Source organism: Symphalangus syndactylus, chromosome 1 (genome assembly GCF_028878055.3).
Source record: "Symphalangus syndactylus isolate Jambi chromosome 1, NHGRI_mSymSyn1-v2.1_pri, whole genome shotgun sequence".
NCBI lineage: Eukaryota > Metazoa > Chordata > Mammalia > Primates > Hylobatidae > Symphalangus > Symphalangus syndactylus.
Genome location: NC_072423.2, coordinates 103,781,141 through 103,809,090, shown reverse-complemented (window position 1 = coordinate 103,809,090; position 27,950 = coordinate 103,781,141). Strand labels below are relative to the sequence as shown.

The 27,950-nt window shown below is 46.1% G+C and overlaps 1 protein-coding gene across 2 annotated transcripts in view; it reads right to left on the bottom strand.

Moving 5' to 3' along the window:
• Positions 1 to 10,677: 10,677 nt before the first annotated feature.
• Positions 10,678 to 27,950, bottom strand: part of IL17RD (interleukin 17 receptor D) — an 83,085-nt gene continuing 65,812 nt past the window's right edge. For both annotated transcript variants that reach the window (XM_063645407.1, XM_055273211.2), the window contains exons 6-13: positions 27,625 to 27,669; positions 27,372 to 27,523; positions 25,864 to 25,929; positions 24,279 to 24,333; positions 23,668 to 23,778; positions 22,399 to 22,583; positions 18,827 to 19,769; positions 10,678 to 17,745 (exon numbers count right to left, since the gene is read on the bottom strand). In XM_063645407.1, the coding sequence (XP_063501477.1) occupies positions 17,633 to 17,745; positions 18,827 to 19,769; positions 22,399 to 22,583; positions 23,668 to 23,778; positions 24,279 to 24,333; positions 25,864 to 25,929; positions 27,372 to 27,523; positions 27,625 to 27,669 (1,670 nt within the window). In that variant the 3' untranslated portion in view covers positions 10,678 to 17,632. The remainder of the gene's footprint in view (positions 17,746 to 18,826; positions 19,770 to 22,398; positions 22,584 to 23,667; positions 23,779 to 24,278; positions 24,334 to 25,863; positions 25,930 to 27,371; positions 27,524 to 27,624; positions 27,670 to 27,950) is intronic.

The window sequence follows — 27,950 nt, the reverse complement described above, 5'->3', positions numbered from 1 at the left end:
GCGGGGCCGGGGGCGGGGAGGCCGGGCCGGCCACGTGGGCGGGAGGCGGGCCGGGGACCCCCGCGGGCGCAGGAGCCGGGCGACGCAGGACTTGGACGTGGCCACGCCCGGCCACCGCTCGACACCCCAGCTCCCCATGCACGGCCTAGGTCTACAGGGAGGCTAGAGAGAGGAGAGCGGAGACCCCAGGACATCCCTCCCCCGCCGCCACCTAAATCAGACTCAGGCGGAGAGAACTGACTGAGTCGGAGGAGGGGTAAACAGCCCTGCCCCTCGCTCCCACTGTCCCGCCAGAGAACGCGCCGCGGAAACCCCGAGGGCGGGTCGAGGGCTGGGTACCCGAGTGGTAGTGGACTCTCGTGCCAGGGTGGTAGGGGCTGCCCCAGCGGTCCAGGGCCAGAGCCTGCACGCGGAGCCCCCACCCCCACCGCTGGGCTGATCTTGGGTGTGTCAGATCTTGCCCAAGCCTCACTTTCCTCCACGGTGGAGGTGAGAATGAGAACGAGCCTCGAGCTGCGTGAACCCCGGCGCCCAGCAAGCTCACAGGAATCGCCGGCTTGTAGGTGGACGCAGAGCCTGAAAGTGAGGGGCCTGGGTCGTGCATGCGGAAATAAACATGGGACTCTAAATAAAACGAGTTTCTGCAGGCATTCATTCATTCAACAGATGAACGCCGACGGTCTTCACCACCTCTTAAAATCAGAAATAAAGAATGCCCCAGACTGTAGTTACTGGGCTCTTAAGAAAGTGTAAACCCTGATGCTAAAAATCAAAAATTCATCAGTTGCCCCCATGTGCCAGCGGTGCATTTTAGGTGCTTGATCGAAGTTAACATTAACGACAGCCTTTAAGGTGGAGGGCCTGTGCGGGCCCGCTTCTCAAATGAAGAAATCGAAGCTTAGCAAGGTGAAGCCAGCCCCCAGCCAGAGGATCACAGTCTGGCCCCTGTTTACTGAGGAAAGAGCATCAGCCCAAAGTACTAAGACTCTTGCCCAGGTGCAGGAAGTGGGTGAGGGTTGAGAGCTCCCTGGGAGGCCACCTGTCGTGACAGCAGCAGCTGGGATGCAGATCTTCCAGATTTACTTCACAGCAACCTCTGCTTTCTGTTGCAAGTGCTCAGCCTCGCAGTGCTGGGTGGCCTCTTCCTGGCCTGCAGCCCACCTTTTGGGCCAGAAACTGGGCATCTTGAGCAAACCAACTTCTGTTCCAACAGCTGCAACTTCATTCCACTACAGCTTCTATGGGGTTCCTTGACCCCAGACTCAATGCGTTATGACCCACCAGTTTCCTGTTCAGGGAACACACTCTCTCCATTACTCCATTTCCAAGGACAACTCCTGTGTCCAGACCCCTAGTCCTCAACCTTTTCCCCAAGAACCCTTTTGTCATTCTCCTTCCTCCCTAAAGCAGAAGATCCCTACGACGACCAGCCGTGTTTATCAAGTAATTACATTTATTAAGCAAAGGGCTTCTCCTCTCTCTGAAGTGCCTGCTCCCTCATCTGAGCTCAGCAGTCCCTTCAGATCCTCCAGGCAACACCTGGTGTTCTACCCAGGCAGGCTTGTTAAAGAGAAAAGTTTTCACTGCATGAGATTCAATTTAACAATTATTTGAGCATCTACTACATGCCACACAGTGTGCTAGGCTCTGGGGACAGTAGTGACTGGATACCAAGATAGACACCATCCTTGACCTTATGGAGCTTATGAGCTGATGAGGGAGATAGTCGACCGACCCCTCACCAGGCAGCAAGGGAGCAGGATGTGGTGACAGACACCTGGAAGAAGTACTGGCCCAGGCGGAGCACAGGTCACACTGCTCGAAGTCCATGGATGGGGGAGGTAAGGGGAGAAAGAGGCTGGAGGGGCCTTGATGGCCAAAGTGAGACATTAGACCTTGTCCACCGAAAGGTTCAGACAGAGACATGATGGGATGTGAGCTACAGTTTGAAGACATCACACTGGCTGCTGAGTGAGAGATAATGTGGCAAGTGAGTCTCCTGTACACAGCCAAAGGCAATGTGCCTTTTTATTATTACTAAAGGCAAATGCCTTGACTTCCTCTGTTTTATAATTCAGGGTTTCCGGAAAGCAGGACACATCTGCAAGTAGGATATTTAGATTAGCAACACAGCAATTTAACCCACAAGGTTTCTATGTGCAGCTCTCCCACCCTCTCCCATCCATGCCGTGCTTGGCCCTCAGGTGGGCTTAGGGTTGGGGAGGACTTCGTTCCTAGACTCAGACTGAGAGTCTGTGGGGGGAGAGGTGATACACCCAAAGACAGTCCTTTATGGGGTGAGAGAGAAGATAGGCAGGAAATGTGGATGTCTATCCACAAAGTTTGGAAACTGGTGAAGACTCCAGAAGCCTCTGATGGTCAGTCATCTTTTCTCCTTGAAATAGTCAGTTTATTCATAAGGGCCCATTCTTAAGTTCAGTTCCCTCTCCCCAAACTACAAGACAGGAGGAGAAGGCCATGTGTGGTGGCTCACACCTGTAATCCCAGCAATTTGGGAGGCCGAGGTGGGAGGATCACTTGAAGCCAGGAGTTTAAGACCAGCCTGGGCAACAAAGTGAGATCCCTGTCTCTACCAAAAATTTAAAAATTAGCTTGGCATGGTGGTGTGTTCCTGTAGTCCCAGCTACTCAGGAGGCTGAGGCAGGAGGATTGTTTGAACCCAGTTTGGGGTTGCAGTAAGCCATGATCACACCACTGCACTCCAACTCGGGCTAACAGAGAGAAACCTTATTTCAAAAAAAAAAAAAATCAGTCTAGGGTGGGATCAGGGCAGTTACTTCACAAAATCATCAATTGGGGAAGCCAGGGTTTCTGCAAGAGACCCCCACCTGGATGGGCAGAGGATGAGCTATGACTGACACCAGGCAGAAAAGCAATGGAGAGGGGCCAGGGCAAGGGGCTGGGTAGCACCTTCAGGGAAAGCAGCCGCAGGAGAAGGCACAACCAGGGTCAAGGGTGGGACTCTGAGACGACTGGCCCCAGCCCACCTAGTGACCACTGGGTACCTTGAACACTTGCTGAGTGTCTGTTGTGTGTAACCTTACATTTAAAACCCTCTGCTTATGTAACACTACTCATTGTAAAGCAATATAGAAAATAGCAGAGGTACAAAGAATAAGAAAACCCACCCACAATCACACCATCCAGCAGTAACCACTGTTAATCTGTGTCCTTTATTTTTCATTTAACATATTCTGAATGCTTTCCTTTGTCATGAAATATTCTCCCGCAACATGATTGCTAAAGGCCATTTGGTCCATTGTATGAATGTGCCCTCTTATCATCAATTCCGACTGGTACTTGGTTTGTTCCTCATTTCTCGTTATCAGGATAATGCTTAGTAATGAATTTTTTGTTTGTTTGTTTTTTGAGGCAGAACCTCACTCAGTCGCGCAGGCTGGAATGCAGTGGTGTGATCTCACTGCAACCTTCACCTCCCAGGTTCAAGCGATTCTCGTGCCTCAGCTTCCCGAGTAGCTGGGACCACAGGCACCCACCACCACTCCCAGCTAATTTTTTTTTATTTAAATTAGAAATGGGGTTTTGCCATGTTGGCCAGGCTGGTCTTAAACTCCTGGCCTCAAGTGATCCACCCACCTTGGCCTCCCAAAGCAGGGATTACAGGTGTGAGCCACCACTTCTGGCCTGAAAATCTTTTTTTTTTTTTTTTTTTTCGAGGCATGGTCTCGGTCTGTTGCCCAGGCTGGAGTGCAGTGGCACAATTTCAGCTCAGTACAACCTTGACCTCCCAGGCTCAAGTGATCCTCTCACCTCAGCCTCCCAAGTAGCTGGGACTACAGGTGTGCGCCACCATACCCAGCTAATTTTTGTATTTTTTTGTAGAGACAGGTTCTCACTATGTTGCCCAAGCTGGTCACCACCTCCTAAACTCAAGCAGTCCACCTGCCTCAGCCTCCCAAAGTGCTGGGATTATAGGCATGAGCCACCATATCCAGCCTCGAAAATCTTTGTACAACAAATGTAAACATGCATTTTTAGTTACTTACTAAAGATAAAACCCCAGAAGTGGAATTACTGGAAGAGATATTTAACTCTCTGCCTGTAGCAATGCACTGTACAGATGCTCCCCCTCCCCCACTTTTTGGCATTTGAAAGGTGCGCAGTGTCCAGTTGCGGTCTTCACCCAGGGGATGGTGATGCGTCTGCGTATCGGTCTTTTTTTTTTTTTTTTTTTTTGAGACGGAGTCTCACTATATCACCCAGGCTGGAGTGCAATGGCGCGATCTCGGCTCACTGCAACCTCGGCCTCCCGGGCTCAAGTGATTCTCCTGCCTCAGCCTACTGAATAGCTGGGATTACAGGCCCATGCCACCACACCCAGCTAATTTTTGTATTTTCAGTAGAGACGGGGTTTCACCATGTTGGTCAGGCTGGTTTCAAACTCCTGACCTCGTGATCCACCCGCCTCGGCCTTCCAAAGTGCTGAGATTACAGGCGTGAGTCACTGCGCCTGGCCTGGGCGTCAATCTTATTGTTCAGGCCTAAGCAATGCTCTTCAAGTGCTACTAAAAGGCTTCTTTGGAAGCAAGTCCTCTCTGCTTTCATAATCTGGGTTAGAAAACCTGAGGAGCAAGGCTGAGCTGGGGAGTGGAAAGACAGAGAGAGGCTGTGGAGTGGGAAATACCTGAGTTCAAATACAACTTGAGCCCTGTCCTGAGGTGGGACATGGGCTCCAAAGTCCCTTTGGGAGGCTGAGGGGAGCTCAGGCACTATGCAATGCATGGCATAGTAGCAGGCATCCAATACACATTGGTAATTCTGATACAGCTCGTGTTGCTAAAAAAACCCGTGTCTATAGCAAGCTATTATCCAGTCTGAGGACAGGAACCACAGGGTGTAAAACCTTGAGATAACAGAGCCTTGTGGGGGAAATACATAAAACAGCCCAGTCGTTCTCCACTCTGGGATCATGGTAAATGGATGGGAGCCATGTTCCAATTTGCAAAGTGAGGCACAGATGCAGTTTTCTCTTCTAGGGAACCTTTTAAATTTACTAGTAACTGTTATTTCTCAGCCGGGCACAGTGGCTCATGCCTGTAATCCTAGCGCTTTGAGAGGCCAAGGCGTGTAGATTGCTTGAGCCCAGGAGTTCAAGACCAGCCTAGGCAACATGGTGAAACCCCATCTCTACAAAAAATACAAAAATCAGCAGGGCATGGTGGCGTATGCCTATAGTCCCAGCTACTCGGGAGGCTAAAGTGGGAGGATCGCTTGAGCCTGCGAGGTTGAGGCTGTAGTGAGTGGATTTGCAGCCTGGGTGACACAGTGAGACCCTGTTAAATAAATAATAATAATAATAAAGAAAGAAAAGAAAAAAAACACTATTATTCCCTATCTTGATGACAGCTAAAACAGATAGTAATGTTTTTGAGCACTTGTCATGTGCCAGGCACTGAGTGGGCTATCCCCTCCCATCCCCTGCTTTATCCTCACAACCACCCCATGAGGCAGGTACATTTTTATACCCCCATCTGACTGATGAGGAAACTGAGAACCAGGGAGATGAGGTGACTTGCCCCAGTGACTGCTCAGTGGTAGGGTGGGGTGCAAGCTGGTTAAAGCAGTAGAACCGGAGTCCGGTCCAGATGGAAGGCCTCCGCAAGGGATATGGCCTCCCCTCATGAAGCAGCATTCTAGTGAGCAAGAGGTTCCTGAAGACACATGTCAGGATCTAGACTAGAGGTGGACAGTAGTCAGGGAAGGTCTCATTGCAAAGGAGGGATGGAGACTGAGGGAGGGTGATTCAGGTAGAAGAAACAGCACATGCAAAGAACCCGGGGCAGGAACACAGGAGTGAGGAATTTCAACAGTCTGGTATGATCAGAGAAAGAAGGGACACAGAGAGGAGAAGTCAGCAAGGCATCGCATAAGAGCTTCGGTATTCACTTCCAGGGCCACTGGTGGTTTTAAGCAGAAAGTGACATCTGATCAAGTACCCATCTCCTTTGAAGGCCATTCCCAGCTGCCCTGTGGAACTGAGACCTCCAAGAGGCAGGAATTCCATTTCAGTTAGCTACGCCATCAGCTACCCAGGCCAGGGCCAAGGGAGACTTTCAGGAGAAATCCCATTTCATAACTGTACACCTCCTAACCTGCTCCCATGACTCATCCCTATAGGAACAGGGGCTTTCCGTGTGCCATCCATCCTTTGTGCCCAGAATTTCACCCAGCCTCACATTCAAGCCTCACAATAGACCCATTAGGTACTGAATTATTAACTGTTTTTTTGTTTTGTTTTGTTGTTTTGAGACAGAGTTTTCCTCTGTCGCCCAGGCTGGAGTGCAGTGGTGCGCTCTTGGCTCACTGCAACCTCCACTTCCCAGGCTCAAGTGATCCTCCCACCTCAGCCTCCTGAGTAGCTGAGACTACAGGCACATGCCACCATGCCCAGCTGATTTTTGTATTTTTAGTAGAGACAGGGTTTCGACATGTTGGCCAGGCTGGTCTCGAACTCCTGACCTCAGGTGATCCGCCCACCTCGGCCTCCCAAAGTGCTGGGGTTACAGGTATGAGCCACTGTGCCTGGCCCTATTATTAACTGTTTTCTAGATGGAGAAAATAAGTCCTAAACAGGGCAAGCCACCTGCCTAGGGAAACATAGAAAATGGCAAACTGAGATCTAAGTTCAAGATGCCTCAGACCAAAGCCTGCCTCAACTTTAATCACAATGCTAATTATCATCATCTCATGAATAATAATACACAATTATACACAGGTGTACAGGATACTGAAGCATATCTACCTCCAGAGATACAGAACCAAAGGCAGGAGCTGACTGTATTTGCATTCAGCTGCCAGGCATGCTCCTGCCTTTCTTTTCTGCAAGTTCCCTCTGGCCTGGCCTTGCCCAACCTGGTAGGAAAAGTCTATGGTTTGTTTTGAGGCTGATGTCTGCCCACTCCCCAGAATGTCTCTGACCAGCAAGAGTGGAAAAGACCAGGCAGAGCCATCTCATTCTGGAAGACTGTTATTTGATCTCCTCCCACCTCCCTCCACTAACTTCTAAAACTTGGGAAATTGCCCTGACCTTGTGCTGATGGTTTGAGAAACAACCCCTGCCTTTGTTCACATTCAGAGTGGAGAGTGATCATCTGCCTGGCACAGAGACCTTACAGCAGCAAGTCCAGAAAAATGTATCTCTATCAGGATTAAATGGCAACCAGGAAAAAAGGAGTCTGGGGAATGGAACATCAGCAGATCTCAAGGTGCACAGTCAACTGTCACAGGCTATGTGTGGTCAGCTATTGGGAACCCCAGAGCTAGTGTCTTAATTTTGCCAAATTAAGTTCCTCTTCAACCCTCACCTCTGCAACAGCCAGGCATGGACCCACCCTTTTCTTTTAGGGGATAGAAATGATACAATTTATCACCTGACAAAGTACTTGGCCTAAAGCTCCTTGTGGGCATGGAACTGTCTCCCACCCATTGAGATATGACCCCCAAAAAGCCCAAAACCTGCTCTTCCACGGAATAATTAATAGCTACTATTCACCAAGTACCTGGCATTTGCTGAGCACAGCCTTGGGTACTTTATATACTCCATCTCATTTAATCCTCACAATAACCCTTTGTGGTGGGTATTAGTCCCATCTTACAGAGGAAGAAACTGAGTTTCAGAACATTTACATGACTTGCCCTCAACTCTATACATAGGAAGAGGTGGAGTCAGGAGGGCAGGAGTACTGTGTACCATGTCCATCACTATGTCTGTTTCCCAGCACACACTTTGGAATTAACCCTGTTAAGGCAATTGTATCATGTATAAATGCGAAAGATGGTGCAAGGTCCCTTCCAGAAGGAGGCCAGGGAGCCAAGCTCACTGATCTTTCATTTCTTTTCCTTAATCCCAAAGGCCCCATTTGAATTTTCTCATTGCAAAAGTTCTTATGCCGTGTTTGTGTCCCATCTCTCCCCTTCATTGGATCCTCTTAACTTATCCTATTCTTGGGCCTCTTATGATTTCATTCCTTGTGGACAGTGAGGACAGAATATGCTGAGGGAGGAGTGGGAAACACATTTATTGGGGACCCACTGTGCCCAGGACTGCAAAGATAGATTTTATGTCTCCTCCCTCCTCCACCTGCTTAGCTTATCACCTGTAGTTCTTATTCAACTAAAGCAACATTTTTTTTTTCTAATTAGAGCTTGTAAGAGGAAGCTGGTCTTTGCTCCTCTAACGCTGGTATTTCTAAAACAAAGCAAAGCCAGTGGCAGGGCCCCAAAGATGTTGGGGACTGCAACAACCCTAGGCAGCTGTAAAAACAGACAGCTTTCTAATATCATGGTAGAAATGAGGGCTTCTCATGCTGTCCCAAGAGAACACTAATAGAAAGTACTAGCTGCAATGTGGTTTTTTTTTTTCTTTTTTAACTGTTTAATTTTAACTTAAAATTTTTTGAGACAAGATCTTGCTCTGTTGCCCAGGCTGCAGTAAAGTGGTGTGATCATATAGTTCACTGCAGCCTCAAACTCTTGGGCTCAAGTGATCCTTTCACCTCAGCCTCCTGAATACCTAGGACTACTAGCACACACCACCATGCCCAGCTAATTTTTAAATTTTTTTGTAAAGACAGGGTCTTGTTATGTTGCCCAGGCTGGTCTTAGACTTCTTGTCTGAAGTGATTCTCCTGTCTTGGCCTCCCAAAGTGCTGACATTACAGGTGTAAGTCACCATGCCTGAACTATTTGTATTTTTTGAGGCCTCAGCCTGCTGAGTAGGGAGTCTATAGGTGTGCACTGCCAAGCCCAGCTGTAACTTTTATTTTAATGAAAGAAAAGGAAAGAGAAATTCATGTATTGCAGTATCTGCCTAACGAGATCCATTTGCTTCAACTCTGAACCAGATTTACACCCAGAATTTGCAAGAGAAAGGAACCAAGTCACTCAAGTTTCTTCCTTCCACTTAAACTGTTACTGAGGGACACAGCAGCCTATTGATCAGGAGTGGCGATGCTTCAATCAGAGACTTCAACTCCAGTGCTGCCAATTCCTTGTTTGTGCTCTTGGCAAAGCTATACAATTTCTAGACATCAGAATCTCAAAATTGAGGCTGCTGATAGTACCCTCCATAGGGGGTCCTGGTGAGAAAAAACATGAAGAGCACTAAGAGCAGGAACCAGCCCTGCTGACATTCAGAGGTTGGCAATCATCACTTCCTCTCTGCCATTCATTTTATGGGAAAGCTCTCTATTCCCTTTGACCACACATTTTTGAGTCCATCCCTATCTGGCTGGCTTGACCTTTACCAAGGGGATACCTGAGCAGTCTAGGTAGGGTTTGCCTCAGCTCATATCCTGGCTCTGCCACTAGCCAGCTATGGGATCACAAGTCAGTTATAGCCTCTCTGAGCCTCAGTTTCCTCATCTGTATAATGGGAACAGTAGGATTGGTCACTTCACAGAGCAGCCGTGAAGATGAATAAGATGATGTGTGTAAAGCACTTAGCACTCCTGGAACTAAAAAGAATTGACAGAGTGTGGGGGAAAAGGAAATCAATGGGAGAAATGACAAGGAGCCTCCTGGGTGACTCTACCCGGGAGAAACGAAGGATATGCAAAGGTCAGGAGGCAAGAATGTGTGAGAATTTCCTCCTCTCAGAAGTAACAATGCTTCCCCCAGAGCTGTTTTCTTTGGCGGGGGGGGGTTTGTTTTTTACCACTCCTTCTGTTTCCCTTGGGTTCCCCAAACAGGGTAGGTTGTAGGCCCTGAGCACATTAACATCCCAGTGAAGTATGAGAAGGAACAAGTAAATAAGGAAGATCCAATTTTTAAAATCTATTATAGTCCCATGACCCCAAACTTAGACTATATCCTGCTTGGGCAATGGTCAAAAGCTTGTATTCTATGTCCTTGCTATTTGTTAACCCTCACTGTCCTCCTGTGGACACTGTCATTTATTGAGCACGGACTACGAGCCAGGAATGAGCAGGTGGCACTTTACATTCACCGGGCAGTTTAATTCACCACCCTCTAAAGTAGGACCTCTCTACGGGTGAGAGGCTGAGGGGCAGAGTCTGACAGTCACTGGGGCACAGCAACAGTAGCAGAGGCCAGGCGTAGTGGCTCACACCTGTAATCCCAGCACTTTGGGAGACTGAGGCGGGAGGATCGCCTGAACTCAGGAGCTCGAGAGCAGCCTGGGCAATGTAGGGAGAGCCTACCTCTTTAAAAAAAAAAAAAAAAAATCAGCAGAGCTGGGACCTGACCCTGAAGGTGATGGACACCAAGAAGTTAACTCACAGAGCATGGGGGTCACAGGAGGGGAGAATGTCCATGGAAGACTGAGCAGGCATCTCTTTTTCTGAGTGGCAAAAAAAATTTGTGTGCAGCCCCCAAATCTCAGTGGCTTTTTTCAAATTTCTAAAAAGAAAGTCCATTTGTTCTGAGAAGTCAAATTTCTTTCTGACATAAGTAACCCTGTTGTAGCAGGGAGGCCTCCTGATGCCACACGGGTAATAAGCGACTGATTGCCTGCGGAGCCGAGCTGAAGGTCTAGGGCAGCAGGATCCTGTTCTCTAAAGGGCAAGGAAGACTGGCCACCCCTGGCCTCCTCGTCCTGAGGCAGAGCCCTCCGAAAACTGGGCTGGGAACCCCAGACAGTCAGGAAACAAGAAAGATGTGCTGAAAATGAGCCACTACAACCTTAAAACATTTTATTTAATGCAGAAATTCTAAGGTACAAAAACATTTTGTAAATGTCAGCTGTGATCTACTTTCACCTATTTACAGAGTTATGTACAAATCAAGTCATTAACATTTTCAATGTCAAAAATACAGCACGCTGTTAAGAGTTCTGTCAGTGCTCATTATCCCACTAGATCCCACAAAGGGCAAACTCAAAGATGAAACAAAGGCAACGCCATCAATAACCACCGTATTCCACAGGCTTTCTCCCCTAGGACGTAGTAACAGGGAGTTTCCACAGGGAAAAATTCTCTTTTAAAAAACTAACAGCCGGGCGCGGTGGCTCACACTTGTAATCCCAGCACTTTGGGAGGCCAAGGCAGGTGGATCACGAGGTCAGGAGATCGAGACCACAGTGAAACCCCGTCTCTACTAAAAATACAAAAAATTAGCCGGGCGTGGCGGCGGGCGCCTGTAGTCCCAGCTACTCGGAGAGGCTGAGGCAGGAGAATGGCGTGAACCCGGGAGGAGGAGCTTGCAGTGAGCCGAGATCGCACCACTGCACTCCAGCCTGGGTGACAGAGTGCGACTCTGTCTCAAAAAAAATAAATAAATAAAAATAAAAAAAATAAAAAATTAACAGTAAAAATAGGAGTTACTTACTATCTAGACGAACACAATTGGTTTTCACAAAAGCTTTTGCTGCTGTCTGGACTCACCATGCTTTTTTCTTGAGAGAAACATACCAAACTTTTTGTTGTTGTTGTTGTTGAGACGGAGTTTTGCTCTTGTTGCCCAGGCTAGAGTGCAATGGCGTGATCTCGGCTCACCGCAACCTCTGCCTCCCGAATTCAAGCGATTCTCTCGCCTCAACCTCTCGAGTAGCTGGGATTACAGGCGCACACAACCACGCCTGACTAATTTTGTATTTTTAGTAGAGATGGGGTTTCACCATGTTGGTCAGGCTGGTCTTGAACTCTAGACCTCAGGTGATCCGCCCATCTTGGCCTCCCAAAGTGCTGGGATTACAGGTGTCAGCCACCGTGCCCCGCCTGATACCAAACTTTTAAAACAACAGATGAGCACATTAGTGTGGTCCAATGGCAATTTTTTGTCTAACAATTGGAGCAGCTAATTTTGTCTACATCACGTACAAATAGAAGATTGCCTCTGAATCTTCCTGAAATTTTACAGGATATAAACATCAGATATGCAGTCATAACTGTTTGCTTTTGTGAGACTTCTGATTGTGCAAAACGCAGTGTTTGGTCAATTGAGAGCAGAACATAAACAAGATCCCGGAGGTGTCTGTGGTCCAAGCTGAATTTTAAAGAACAAAAGGGCAAGAGGGAAGACAACTGGCCAAAATTCCCCAGACATCTTCACTGGGAGATTCAAATGTCTTTGCAAATTAGCCCTCAAACAGCAATGGGAAGGTGGTACTTAGCAACTACTGCTGCTACCTCACCAGTGGTTAAACCAAAGTCTGTACCATTTAATATTGTGAGTCATGAAATAAAGGTGATATCTATAGAGATATGTAAAAATAGGATCTAAAATTGGGAGGAAGGGGTAGCTGCCACTCAGAAGGTAAGAGCTGGTCTCAACAGAGTACACATCAGGAATAAGCACCAAGTGTTTGATCTCAGGAGGAAAACAAACACAAGTTATGCTAGATGACTACCACTGGGGGAAAAAATGTGGTAGTCAAATAATTCTCAATGAATATAGGCGACATATAATTTTGTAAAAGTGCCATTATATTTTTAAGTGGTAAGAGGAGCTGGGTGTGCAAGAATTTCCCCATAATCCCCATCCTGAGCCTGGTCTTCACAAGGCACCAATGTGAGTAAGGCACCAACATTGGGCAACTAAACTAAGTGTGAAGCTGAGAAACATTACGGCAGTGAAAATTATTAGGTCCCTGGAAAACAAGAGCCATGAAGAATGGTTTAAGTGGGTGGAATTATTTATCACTGAAATAAAAACACCAGGGGGATGACTTCACTGTGGTTTTCAAATACATAGAAGGTGACCAGCTGTTCTTTCTCCACTATAAGCTGAACAAAAGGAAGCCGGATTGAATTTCTCTAAGACATACAAAGAACTATCTGATCAGCAGGGTAGGTTACAGAATCTCCTTCTTATAAAATAAAGAATACCATCTACAGCCATATGTCTGGAATAATTCAGGCACAGCCCTGTCTGACACCAGGGGGAGAATATGCTAGATAATCTAAACTTTCTCCTAGTCCCTGAACTCTGAAACTGGAATCAAAGCCACTGGCTTGCAGTCAGATTTCCTTTTGTCTATTTTCACCCTGAGCCTGGAAAGGAGGTGATATGGCAAGGATGACCCAACGCCTCATTTGGACTCCTAACTGATATCTCAGTATCAGGAAAAGCTTTTCTCTGTATACTGTTTCACACCTCCAAAACATAGTCAATTCACAGACCACTTAAAACGGAAGATAATGCAAATACCTGGCTCTGATGGACGCTAGGAAGTTCCTTGCCTTACTCTCTACAAATGCCTGCTTTCCTAATCATGTCTTCGCCTATGCTCAGAATTGCACACCATCTAAAAAAAATTATTATGCCAAGAGCTAAAACTATAAACAAAGCCCTTTAGGTTGTGGAGTTTAAATGAAATTGTTAGGCCGGGCGCAGTGGCTCACACCTGTAATCCCAGCACTTTGGGAGGCCGAGGCGGACAGATCATGAGGTCAGGAGATCGAGACCAACCTGGCTAACACAGTGAAACCCCGTCTCTATTAAAAATACAAAAAAATTAGCCAGGCGTGGTGGCAGGCACCTGTAGTCCCAGCTACTCATGAGGCTGAGGCAGGAGAATGGCGTGAACCCGGGAGGCGGAGCTTGCAGTGAGCCGAGATCGCGCCACTGCACTCCAGCCTGGGCGACAGAGCAAGACTCCATCTTAAAAAAAAAAAAAAAAAGAAAGAAAGAAAGAAATTGTTCCCAGCATTTTTTAAATTGAGAGAGCATAAATCTGATTCTGAAATTAACAACTGGCTTGGCTTTAAGACACCATGAAATGTAAAGACGCAATCAAGACATGTCCAATGCATTCAGAATCACGTCAAATTTCTTTGTGGCGGAGATTGGAGAAAGAAGCAATCTAACTACTGGCTGCATTTAGCAAGAGCATTTTCTGGTGGCACCATCTGTAATTACCATGAATGCCTTTCCTTCAAATCTTATAAAGCAGAGGTTAACAAACTGGTAGTCAGTGGACCAAATCAGGTCCATCCATGTCTTCTGCTGGGTCTAAATTCACTTGAATTTTAACTTAGTTGCCAATATTTTTTAAAATCAGAATTTTTCATATAAAAATCCAGATTGTCAGCTTTTCTTGAAAATGGGAAGATCAGGAAATACTTCATGGCCACAGTCAACTGGAAAATTACCCCCTGTGGGTGGAACAGGGGCGCTTCAGTTTGCCACAGTCCCCACCATTCCCTATTGCTCTCTGACATGGACAAAGTATATTAATTACTATTTATCATCACACCGCTGTTTTCCTTATACCTCACGTGCTATACTGGCGACCACTGAAGGTATAAGATCTGCTAAATAAGAGCAGTAGTAGTCTTCACCAACAGAAAATAAAAAAGACTAGCAACCTTCACATTGGCATTGCCCATTTCTCTTCAATAAAGACAGAATATTTTCTCTCTTCTTCAGGGAGCCAAATTAGTGTTGAAGTTGGGGGGCCAGAGAATTTTCTTTCTTTTGGGAGAAGGGTGTGTCATTTTTCCTCAAGGAATAAAATTGGTCCTCTCGCCCTTTATTTCTTTTAAAAGAAAAGATGCTCAACTCTGAAAAAAAGGCTCTGAAAATCATGTAACCCCACATCTTTTGAAGGACAGTCTTCCTGTTTATTTGCACTTAAGTCAGGAGACCTGAGACTAACAGTTGGTATTTTAAAAAACATACTTGTGGCTATGAAGTTATAAGACTGAACTCTGACAAACATATATGAACTTAAATATCCATGACTTACTAGTACACACTGATTCCAATGATGTCACCACTGCTAAAGACATTTTATTGAACTTCTGATCTGAGACTGTCTTCAGTTATTGCTAACATGTCAATTAAAAACTGTCTCCTAACTTTATGGCCTGATCTCATTTCTGGCTCAAGATACTATTATCTGGCTGGGTCACCATCTGAATACCTGGGCCTGGACTGGAATGACTTCTGATTCTTTCTGGAGATCAATTGCCTCAAAGGCCCAAGACAGCCCTCTGGAGGAGCTTCTGCATCCTGTATGGCTGGGCTGAGTCTGTTGAGGTGGTCTCTGTTGCTTGTAGCCAATCTCTGAGAAGGCACACCTTTACCTGAGCTTTAACCTCCTTGATCACTCTCCTGGCAAAGCTGACGACATCAGATGCTAAGTCCTTTCTGTATGTAGCTCATTGGTAATTTAAGATGAACAACTAGCACTCTACCTTCAGCTACCCGCAGGCTTGTTGGTTTTCCTGGAACCCTGGACTTATCCCTGGTCTCTTTTCTAGAGGACATTGTCTAACCTATCCACACAAGCCTTTTACTGTCAGGATCAAGGCCTCTCATGGAGATCATCCCTATTTTCCATTTCTTGTTTCCACAATATCTAAAAGCCTGTGACTTGGCAGAACGTTTTTCTGAATTTCATCTTATATCCACCGTCTGGGACAATTTCTGAGTCAAAAAATGCAGCTTTGCTTAAAACAGATGTTTTGCCGTAATCTGCAGGGCAACGATTCCCATTTCTAGCATACTGGGGAGAGGAGAAAAAGTGAAACTAATTAAACCAAACTAGGAAGTTGGACTTCTCAATTTATTCTGAGACAATCACACTGTCATTTCATTACTTGGTATATTAAGAGTTTGATTCTGTTGATCAGAAACATTAGTATTTCAACATAAGTATCAAAACCCTACATCCAAACTAAAACATCCCGATTTTTTAACTAGCACTCTCTTTTTCTCTTCCATTTTCTTAAGGAGTGAGTTCACACAGCAAGCTCTCTGCCCACACGCCCTTGGAGCCCAGTTAATGCTTCTCCTCCCAGTCCTCCATTCTCTCCCTGGGGCCACTTTCTCAGAGATGCCTTATTTCATGAGCAAAGCTGAATACCCTAAAAGTGACTCCTAATGGTTCCTCTGGGACAGGAAACATCTCTTGGCCTCAGTAAGAAATTTCTCATCACGTTCCAAGTGAATTTTCGTATGTTAGCAAGTTTGGACTAACCAATCTCCTTCACAGAATGCCTAGGATGAAATGGCGGGGCAGTCATGTGTGGGTAGGAGCTCTGCGCTCATTCCAGATTCCATAGGAACAACATGAAATGACTCTTCTCTGAGTTGCCTGTTTTTACGGGGAGGAAGTCTTGCAGCTCACTGTCTCTCCCTCAGAGCAGCTGCAAGAAACTTGATGCCAGAGAACAGACGAGCACGTTCTTCTCCCAAAAAGCTGCCAGCTGCCTTTACAGAGCAGTGAGTATGACATTTGCATCAGAAATATACACAAACCTTTTCTTTCCAGCAGGGGTGCAAGCCCCCCTTTCCCCACCTGCCATGCATGTGCTTGTAAGGGAAAGCCCTGCCCCATCCCACCTCCCACCCTGCCTCAGCATGTTTCTCAATATACCCCTTCATGTTGGTCTTATCTGTCGAAGGAGTGAAAACCACATTCCCTGGGCTGAATGCTGAGAAAACGGGGTGCCAAAATCTAACAGCACCCATGAGAAAGGTAGTGAGAGATGTCCACACCTGCTCTAAGGCACGGGGAGAAGGGTTTCCACAGGGGAGACCAAGACAGCATTCATTACACACATGCTATGGGATGTGAACAATTGCTTTTTCTTTAGAAATAGAAACTCTGTAGAAAGTCATTCATAAAAATGGAACATTTACTTTTGTGACTATCACCTCCATTCTACCATCTTAAAAAGAGGTTTTTCATTAGTCAAAACCAGTTCAGCAGATTAACTGGCCATCACCTCCACACACTGCTGTATTTCAGTGAATTCTGATCCCTAATATTCAGGACACAGCTTTAGACCAGAAGGCCAACCAAAGCACGAACTGCAACTCTGAATAATACAGACCAGCTGGGTAGCAGTCTCTTAAGAATAAACTTCCAGACACCAACATCTGAGATATAGCACAGTAAATGTAACCCATGGAAATAGCAGGCAGATCTGGCCCCCGCATGATGCCTACTCAGACCAAGAGGAGGCTGTGTGTGCTGAGGTCCCGGGGCCTTCTGCACGTTGACCAACCTATCTCAAGTGGAATGGTCAAGACGGTCAGCCTGGCCCTGTGAGCTTCACCTCAATCAGTCATGCTACCCAGTAACACAGAGACTCATTTCATAAAAGGTGACTGTATATTCAGTCACTTTCTTGACTTTTGACTCAAAGCTTATTTAACACCCATGGCAATGTAAATTCTACATCAAAATAAATGAGAACATTATCTGCAATACAACATGGATTCCAGATAGACTGGCACTTGATTTCTGTGGCTATGATGTTAAAAGTGCCTTTTTTCACAAAGCATTTCAAATCAAGGTAGCCAATAGCAAACAGGCAAAGTTTGCAGAGCTCAATGAAGTCTGAATGATCAGTGCAGGTATCTTCCTGTTTTCCTTTACATATTTCCTCCCTACCTCCACAACAGGCTCTGATCCAAGGACTAACCAAATTTGGCAAGCTGTTGTCAGACCTTATGGACATGCCTTTCAGAGCTCCATATCATTTTAGAAAATTGAAGAGTTTGTCAAGGTATCCGGTAAAGGGTTGGGGCAAGGGAGAACAAGTACTGGCCAGCATTTCACTCCAAATATCCTTGTATGAGACCTCAGCTCCAAGTGGGCCATGCAACCAGGTAGACGAACTGGGGAATCAGAGGGAGGCAGCAGCTAAAGTGGCAATGCTTAGACTCTTTCGTTTTGTTACAAAGGGGCAACCGCGTGGAGTTCATCAGTGTAGCTGCAGCAACCAAGATCTGCTTTGCACGCCCCAGAAGAGAGGAGCTTGGAAGGAAGGGCAGGAGGTTCCTCCTCACCTAAGGAGAGAAGAGAGTACAGTCACACTGTCATTGCATTTCACTGGGCTGGGCAGGTGCTCATGCCAGAATGTGGCTGGATCTGGGTTTGGACTATGGGCTCTGTATAAATGAGGCAAGAATCCCAACCAGCTCAAGATGGGGCACTTTCATCCTCCTAACAAGTTCTAGTTCCCTTAGTTGAGGAAGGAAGAGATCTTCCTTAAAAGTCAAGGGTTTGGGCCGGGCGCAGTGGCTCATGCCTGTAATCCCAGCACTTTGGAAGGCCGAGGTTGAGGGATCACTTGAGGTCAGGAGTTTGAGACCAGCCTGGCCAACATGGTGAAACCCCATCTCTACTAAAGATACAAAAATTTAGCTGGGCATGGTGGCGCGTGCTTGTAATCCCAGCTATTCGGGAGGCTGAGCAAAAGAATCGCTTGAACCCGGGAAGCAGAGGTTGCAGTGAGCTGAGATCGTGCCATTGCAGCCTGGGCAACAGGGTGAGACTCCATCTCAAAAAAAAAAAAAGTCAAGGGTTTGTATGCATGACTCCAACTAGTTACAGACATGGTAAGGCACAGCCTGAGATGGCATCTACCTGATGCTCCCTGAGGAAGCAGGCCTTCCTAGAGAGCCCTCATACCTGGGACCCTATGCTGAAGGATAGAAAGAATACTGTACCCATGAATCCCAGACTGAATGAATGTAGCTTTAAAGACAATGGGGGGCGGTAAACACTACAGGTCTAAAAAAGACACGCGTCCACAAACTGTTACCCAAGACCCTTGGGGCCCAATGTGTTTTCGTGTCTGATGTTTTTGGAGTTTAGAAAAGTGATACAGTGCATATACTGTATGTGGCACAACACCCCTTGCAGGGTCTGGGCAGCTCACTATAATTTAGCATTAGTATTTCTGCAACTCAAACATGTGAGTACTCCCATCACCTGGTATAAATCAAGACTACCAAACGAGCTGTGTTCTCATCAGGTTTCACTGCCCAGTAAGTTGGCACCAAAAGTTGAAAAACGCTTTGACCGATTTCAGAAGCATGGTCAAAGGCTGCGGCCTGTTAGGACCCGGCCCCAAAGGCACTTTACCTAGGCCTGAAGAGGAGGACACGCTCTCCGTCAGGGAAGACGTTTCTGTCTGGTCCGTCGACAGTCCTTCCATCAGTGGCAGAGACAGCTCGGATGAGGGCACAGACGAGTCGTAGATGCCCGAGTCCCGCGGCATGTCCGAGGGGCTACCGGCTTTCACCGTGTGCAGCAGGGGTTGCAGGGCGGCACTACCGTCAAGGGCAGGCCGGGCCTCCGCGTCTTGGTCCAGGTCCCCGTGCTGACTCTCGTGCTGGGAGTCGGCTGGTCCGGTTGCCCCAAGAACGGCCGCCTCTACCTTTAGGCAGAAGTCACTCTCGGGCCCTGGTTTGCACATGACATCATTTAAAACCAAGCCCGAATCAAATTTCTCCAAGACTGGCTCCCGGTAGCGCAGTGGAGGAGGATGGAAGGGAACGAACTGCTTTTCGAACCAGTCGGGCTCCTCGTCAATAAACTGGTGCATGTTGCAAATGGCGACGTATAAGGACCGGCCTGACTTGCTCCGGAAGTAGTTCCTTCTGCTGCCCTGTCGCGTGTGCTGCCCCGGCTCCTGGAGGCCGTGGTCTCGGGAGTGCAGGTGGGAACAGAGTTGGGGAAGATTGTCCATGAGTTTGTACTTGGTACTCAGGTCTAGGATACCGGGGACGTCTCCCTCGCAGGAATAATCAAAGTAGACGGCAATGAACTTGCTGAGCGCCGCAGACGAACTCTGCTTGGCCTGGCGGAGCTTTTCAGCAATGGCTGACACCGCCACCAGGAAGAGCTCTCCTTTCCCCAAGCCTCGGCCACCTCCTTTGTGTTTGTAGTTCTTCTTGTCCACAAAGTACTTCATACCTTTGGAACAAACCACAATGATGAACTGGGACTCATGGATCTTCTGGATGACCCATTCTCTCTGCCCTTCTCTACAGAGGCTGAAGTCTTCCCACAGGTCCAGAGCCACCTGGAAAGAGAACAAGGCACCTCACCCATACAGAAGGCTCGGTAAGAGAGTAACAGGAAGGGAAATGTCAGAAGGAGGCCATCTCATCTGCCCCTTAACCCTTATTAGCACAGCTATGTGCAGGCTCCAAGTTACACTATACCAAGGAACAGCTAAAGTTCCGTGGGTGATGGTCATACCCTAGTCCCTCTGCAAAAACTTGCCATCCATCCATTTTTGTATCACATGGAGTCATTACCACTCGTGCCCTACAAGTGAGGGGACAGAAGCACAGCGCTTTTGGCACCTTGCCCAAGTCACACCCTACATAGGACATCCTCAAGGAAGCAACAGGTGGTAGAGAGCACAGGACAGAGAAACTGAGGTTGGTTGATCTGGTGAGTGAGGTGCCTAGATTGGAGGGGCAGATTCTGAAGAGAAGGCTGGCAGGCTCTGAGAGGAGGATGTGGATGAGTGGCTCCAAAGTGAGCTGGGAGATGGGGCTCAGGCCTGAATGCCAATCACCCACAATTATAGGTGACACATCCAGACAGTGACTGACAAAGGGGACCTATCTTGACACTCTCATAGCCTCAGGCTCACCTATGTTGTTTACTAGTTGGTCCACGGCTGGAGAGGAGGCTAGTGAACTGCATTAACATGGTCATTCTGAGTAACTCACTCAGGACTGGCTAGCACCTTCCTCTGTGGCTTCACACAGGTCTACAAGGCTACATCTCTACAAGGCTGGTAATTGACAAAGCTTTACCCGCAAAGGCGGTCTGGTAGGGAGACTGTGGGGGTGGCTGACAAAGGAGAGAAAATCAGACATGTGTAGCCCCTCAGAGGACTTCACCTTCTCAGACCACTTTCACCTAATTCTGCCGGAAACATCTCTTGGTTATTGTGTTGGTGTCTTTCCTTCTGTAGTTCAGATATTAATTCCCAATAGCTATGACCAAACACAGCAGCCACACTATCTTACAGGGAAGGGCATTCTGAAATGACTTTGTTCTCCTCTTCTGCTCTAAGATGTTACCAATGGGGAAAAAGCCCCAACATCCATCCACTTGCTGAAAATAACCCTGAACTGTCTTATACTTTCCTTAATTCTTGCTAACATTACACATGCTAAAAGCTCAGTGGGAGTATATACCAAGCATTTTTTAAATGTTCCTATTTTTGACCCAGCAATTCCATTTCCAGGCATCTTTCTTGGGAAATCATCACAAATGGGACAATATTGAACCACTGAAATGTTTAATATTTGTATTAACTCAGTTATGGCAAATCAGTATGGAGGATCATGTAGCTATTTAAAATTGCAGTTGACATATAACTACTAATAGTGTAAAAAATTATTGAGACTGCAAAAAATCATTTCAATCAGCCCCAAAGGCAAAACAGTATATGTGAGCTCACCTATATGGAAAAAGACTGGACGGAAATAAACCACACATGAAATGTGACTTCCTCTTCCTAAGATTTTCCTTAATCAGGTTGGGATTCCAGACAATGTTTTATTTATCATCCTTTTCTAGTTCCAAATTTTCTACAGTAACTATTACACTAATAACTGGAAGAGCATTTTCCCCAGAGGCTAAATACTTGTGAAGTAGGGCAAACTTGGTTGCCTGTGGTATCTGAAAACTGTGTGCCATTGGCTAGAGTGCAGTTAGTTTTCAGCACGTGCTGATCCACCAACCTCACCGCTTTCATGCAGAGGGAAACTAGGCTAGCGTAGTATGTTATGTTGACACTAGGGGGCAGCCTCACCACATGGAGAGATTCTGAAAAACATGCCAATGGGCAGTTTCAAAGCAAAAACAACTTCCAGTCACACAATTATTGTACAATTCTTGCATTTGCAAGAAACAGGGTATGCCTTGCATGAGAGTTTCAGACTTCACTCTAAAAATGTACATTCTGACATTACAGAAAAGCATATTAATAACATATTAATAACTCAAGAGAACAGCTAAGAAACCAGAGCAGATCATTTCAGTGCTTGACACAGTATTGTTTTCTGGGAGTGCTCCCTTCCTACCTCCCTGTTCTCTCTGGCCAGTGCCCTCTCCTGCATCATGAGTTTCTCCCTGTCTATGATTCCACCAGTCAATAGTCAAACAGCTTCACAGAGCCCTTTGTTTATCACTTCTCCCTGGACCTCAAGATCCCCTCTAATGGCAGCCCCATCCTTCATTCCCCTTCTCAGCAGAACTCCTCCAAACAATTGTGTGAACTCACTGCTTTACTTGCCACTCTCTCTTTGACTCTCCAAGTGGGGCTTCTGTCCTGAACATGCTCACTAGGATGTCATGAGTGACACCCCTCAACTCCAATTGCATGTTTCCATGGAAGCTACTGGTCTTCTTAATGCTTACAAAACTTCCTGCCAGGTGGGTGCCACTCAAAGCTTTAGAGCAGGAGTTTGTCAGAGTTGGAACTAAGTCTTATGAAATATTTAGTGCTGGTGATGTGTAAGACAGACTGAGAAAACAGTGCGAGACTATCCCCAGTTTGAAAGCTATGGCACTAGCCAAGGGCAGGTGTCACCACAGGAGGCCCAGAAGAGAGGAGAAGGCAGCGGGGAGAGAGTACGGGGCAAGTGTCCTGGCCAGGGTAGGAGAAGGGACTTTAGATTCCGTACCTCACAGCCACAAAAGTCCTGGAGGAAGTAGGCGAAACACTGGACGACATTCATGTGATTCTGGCCATCTTTACTGGAATAGCAGAGAAAGACCTTCGGCCGTGGCCGGAGCCTCTCTCTCGGGAGTGCTGCAGTGTATGTGGAAGACTCAGAGCTCTCTTCATCTAAATGTGAATATATATTTTCTATGGAAAAGAAGATAAGGTTGACACTTGCAAGCAACGCTTTGTTCTGTTCCCTAAGAATTGAAACCCAGTGCTATCTTCAAGAAAGAACATATCTACCTAGAGCAGTCCCATTCCCCAACTCCATCAGCCCCCTCAGATCATCACTTGGAATGGGACAGCTGATTTCCGCAGTGGAGCAACGAATGGTCAAAAATTGTTCTTTACCTGAAATTGACCTTGGATAAACTAAGAAATGCTGCAGGGGTCACCCTGGTTAGCAGAGTGCCCAGAACTGGCTCTTGCAGCCAAGTGCACCTACTAGACCAATTAAGCACGGGCAGAGCTGATATTTTTTTAAAAGAGTTTTTATTGAGGTATAATTTACAAAAGTAAAGTACATAAATCTTAAGTGTACATCTCAGTGAATTTTTATGGAAGTATACAACTGTGTAACCCTCACCCAGACCAAGCTATGGATCATTTCCAACTCCTCAGAAGGTTGTCTCATGGTGACTTTTGTAAATGACCAAGCGCTACCCATATCCTTACTTATACTTCAGGCTTCCTTTATGTCCCTGAATTTACTATCCCATCATTGAAAATAGAATTATGGGCCAGATGCAGTGTCTCATGTCTGTAATCCCAGCACTTTGGGAGGCTGGGGCAGAAGGAATGCTTGAGCTTAGGAGTTCAAGACCAGCCTAGGCAACATAGTGAGACCCCATGACTACAAAAAATTTTTTTTTTTAAATTAGCCAGGCATGGTGGTGCATGCCTGTAGTCCCCAGCTACCTCAGGGGGCTGAAGTGGGAGGATGGCTTAAGCCTGGGAAGTCGAGCCTGCAGTGAGCTATGACTGTGCCACTGCACTCTAGCCTGGGCAACAGAGCGAGACCCTGTCTCAAGAAATAGATATATAATGATACCTGTTTTTATAGTGGCTCCTGAGGTTAAAAGCCAAATACTAATTCTGGGAACTGAATAGGAGCTATGCTTCCCAGGCGCCATCCTGGAGGACCCAGGTACTCCCAGTCTCTCTTTCTGTTGGCAGCAACCCCTGGTCTGCCCCTTGTTGTGGGGAGACACAGGACACAAAGAGATACCTTGTTGCTTCTTGCGGCACATCACAGTGAAGAGCGTCGCGAATGCCGATATGACCACCAGTGGCACTGTGATGGCCATGGCTCTGATGGGCCCGGCCCATGGGGAGTGCACTGGGAAATTTCAAAGGGAAAATTTTTAAACTTAAGCAGTGTAAAGGTTCAAAGAGAAACAACTTTTTTTCTTTTTAAACATAAGCTGCATAACAGGTTCTAGGACCATGCAACCACCTTTCTCTAGTGTGGTTTGGTGATTAAAAAAGGATTCAAAGGTTCATTTTTAAAGAGTTGCAAAGAACAATTCAACAGTTAAGAGTCAGGCTGGGACATAAAATACCTTTGAGTGAGAATTTTGCCTAAGGAAATCTCCCCTCCCACCACTTTTCTTCAGAGGACAATTGACTATTTATCTAGTCCGAGCTATACACACCAAACTGGCTTTAATCTTCCAGATATCCACGTTAGAATGGAAGAAAAGTCAGATTTGATGGAACATCATTTAAGAGAGAGGAGCCAAATTTTGTTTTGTTTTTGTAAATCACGAAGTACAGAGAGTATCACATACCTTGGTCTATAGTAGTCTAGGGCCAAATTTCAAACAAAAAAGCACCTACCCGGCTTTAAGACATAATGCATCACTTTTCTTGTTGTGTTAGTGTCATCCACCAGCTGCAAAACAGAGGATGCTACGTTGTTTTTTTTAAAGTGATAATATACCAGGTAAGTGGAAAAAAATGGTAATTTCATTCATCTTTTCCATCAGTGGGCAGTGTGGGAAGGTGTGGGAAGCAAGTAGTGGAGAATGGCTGAGTTTTGGAAAAGAGAGCTGCTGGAGCCTGTAATCATCTGCCAGACTGAGACTAGGCATCATGTGTACTCAGGTTCATCTCTGCTTTACCAACTCGAAACTCTAAGCTTCATTATGTTTTCTTTTAGTAATCAAAAGGCTGTGTATTCACTGAAGAAGTCAGCTAGTGAGTCCCATGTTCTAATAATGCTCAATTAAACTGGCATCCTTCCACTGATTTTACTGGGCCTCCATTAATGCTTTAAGAAGGTGTATCAGTCGAAAACCACACACTGCTTCCAAGGAATGCAAGAACTAGGCGTTTCTACCAAAATGTTAAGACATGTTGGTTGTCTTTGAATGGTGGCACTATGGACAAATTGTTAATTTCCTTTTCTATTTTCCTTGTACTCTTATTATTTGTAGTACCAATTTGATACAGGAAAAGGTAATCTTAAAAAGGAAATGAAGGCCGGGCGCGGTGGCTCACGCTTGTAATCCCAGCACTTTGGGAGGCCGAGGCGGGCGGATCACGAGGTCAGGAGATCGAGACCACGGTGAAACCCCATCTCTACTAAAAATATAAAAAAAAAAAAAAAATTAGCCGGGCGAGGTGGCGGGCGCCTGTAGTCCCAGCTACTCGGAGAGGCTGAGGCAGGAGAATGGTGTGAACCCGGGAGGCGGAGCTTGCAGTGAGCCGAGATTGCGCCACTGCACTCCAGCGCCTGGGCGACAGAGCGAGACTCTGTCTCAAAAAAAAAAAGGAAATGAAACATTACTTTTTTTTTTGAGAGGGAGTTTCACTCTTTCGCCCAGGATGGAGTGCAGTGGCGCAATCTCGGCTCACTGCAACCTCCACCTTCCAGTTTCAAGTGATTCTCCTGCCTCAGCCTCCCGAGTAGTTGGGATTACAGGCATCCGCCACCACGCCCGGCTAATTTTTGTATTTTTACAAGAGACGGGGTTTCACTGAAACATTACATTTACATGTTCTTTGAAGTGGTGTTTAGAATTCATTTATACGTACATAGAAGCATAGCAACAGAAACTTAGAGGAGTGTAGGCAAAAGTAATGGGCATAACTTATTTTGCTGTTTTCATACTAAAACAAAAAAAATTTAAGGTAAAATCTTAAAAATATATCTTTGTAGTATTAAGGAAAACTAGAGATTTTAAACCATGGTTATATATGGACCATATGATTACATAAAAATATTTATTTGAAATATTTAATGAAGAGATCAAAAATCAATTATATATAAACTTTTTTTAAAAGCATGTTAAGAACCATATAAAAATATAACTGTGCACACCTTCAATAGCTTGAAATTTTAGTGTTGTAAACAGTTGGAATTCTATATGAACTGGGTTCATTCTATAGCATTAATAGGGCTTTCTTGTGTTATGCATACCTCAATTATATAATCCCCTGGAGAAACATTTTGAAGGAGGCAGCTGGTTGTCTCTGTATTTTGCTCCTGCAACAGACCAAAGAACACTTCAAAAACTACTTCTTGGACAAAGGTCATCAGGACACTTTTTCTCCCCCAGAGCTGAAGGAGACTTGCCACCAGTCTCAACCACGGTTTTCAGAAAATGTGATTAGATCGAAAAATAACTGTTTATCTACCACATGCTATCTGAACTTCCCTTTGATAAAAGGCCCAGGACAGCCCAGGACCCTTGCCATAGTCTATGCTTAGCTGGTGGCACCCTCAGCAGGAATATTTGATTTGAAGACAAACTGGTTTGAACAACCTTTACTTAATAAAAGGGTGAGGAAAGAAATTACCAGTCTGTGTTTATATGTATTTTATTTGCCATAATTTTAACATGAGCAGGAGGTCAAAGACCTTGATAGAGATGAGAGCCGGCAAGGAGAGCAAACTATGACAGAACCTGACATACACAGGAGCGTGTCTAAGGAGGTACTGGGCTTTGCCACCACGACCAAAAACTTTCTTGATATCCACAGTGGCGGTCAGACAGTCCTGTGAACATCCATGAAACGGTTTCCACTCTTCTGGCCACTCCCAGTTTAAAGGCTAACCTTGGCCTATTTGTAAAATCAGTAGCTACTGAGTTATCAGTGGCTTGGCTCCTAGATCTGGTTTTTCCACTTACTAGCTGTGTGGCCTTGAGCAAGCCAGGTGACCTCCCTGAGCCTCAGCTTTCTCATCTGTAAGATGGGGATGACAGCGGCCTCTGTTTCATAGAGCGGTACGGATTCAAGGAGCATAAAGCTCAGGGCCTGCCACACAGAGAGCACATGATGAGTGTTTAAAATATAAAAGGACAGGCCAGGCCTGTAATCCCAGCACTTTGGGAGGCCAAGGTGGTGGTTTAGGCCTGTAATCCCAGCACTTTGGGAGGCCAAGGTGGATAGATCACTTGAGGTCAGGAGTCTAAGACCAGCCTGGGCAACATGGTGAACCCCGTCTCTACTAAAAATACAAAAATTAGCTGGGCGTGGCGGCATGCGCCTATAATCCTAGCTACTCCAGAGGCTGAGGCAGGAGAATCGTTTGAACCCAGGAGGTGGAGGCTGCAGTGAGCCGAGATCACACCACTGCACTCCAGCCTGGGTGACGGAGCAAGACTCCGTCTCAAAAAAAAAAAAAAAAAAAAAAAAATATATATATATATATATATGAACAAATGAGAAATACTTCTTGTTTATTCCTTGGCAATACTGTTACCAGGCTATATCACCACCAGGACAGCTGGGTTACAGATAACTAGGGAATGAAGGACAGTGGCAAGATGGCCCTGAGACATGCCCAGTGATTACATTCTCAAGTATGTACAAACCACTGACAGCCAACAAAGCCTAATGCTCACATTGAGCAACCCAAATTCCAGTGGCCCGGGGGTCACTTTGAAACACGCAGTGTTCCTTTATGTACACCCAGCAGCTCACCTGCTTACAGGTCTTTCGCTTGAAAGGTCCTTCGTGCTTGAGCTTGTAGTGAAGATAGAAGAAACGGAAGCCGAAGTTGTGCGGTGCGTGGTCGAAGGACACCTGCATGTCCGAGCCATGCTGGCTGATGTTCAGGTTCCGAGGCTTCCAGACTGGAAGGAGGTAGGACCCAGAGTGAGCAACCAGAGGCTACCCCAACACCATCATAGTGGCAATACTTTGAGACTTGATAGATAAGAACAGTATTACTTACAGGGTTTACAAGCCAGGTTGTCTGGCTGTAACAACAGGTCACAGGCTATTAAGAAAATAAAGATACATGTTTTTAGTTTTAGGACAGTTTGACGTTTTCCTCTCCCAACAACCCAATGAAATATAAAGATACTGTGCCGGGTGATGCTAGAAAAGGTATAAAATATATCAATTCAATGAGAATTTTCACTACTGTGCAGTTGTATCTTATGAAAATTTAAATGGTAAAATATAAAAATATTAATGCAGTTCACTTTATGCCACATAAATGGTAACAGTATAAAGTCACCCAGATTTTAAAAGCTTGTCAGGCATTACATAATTTCA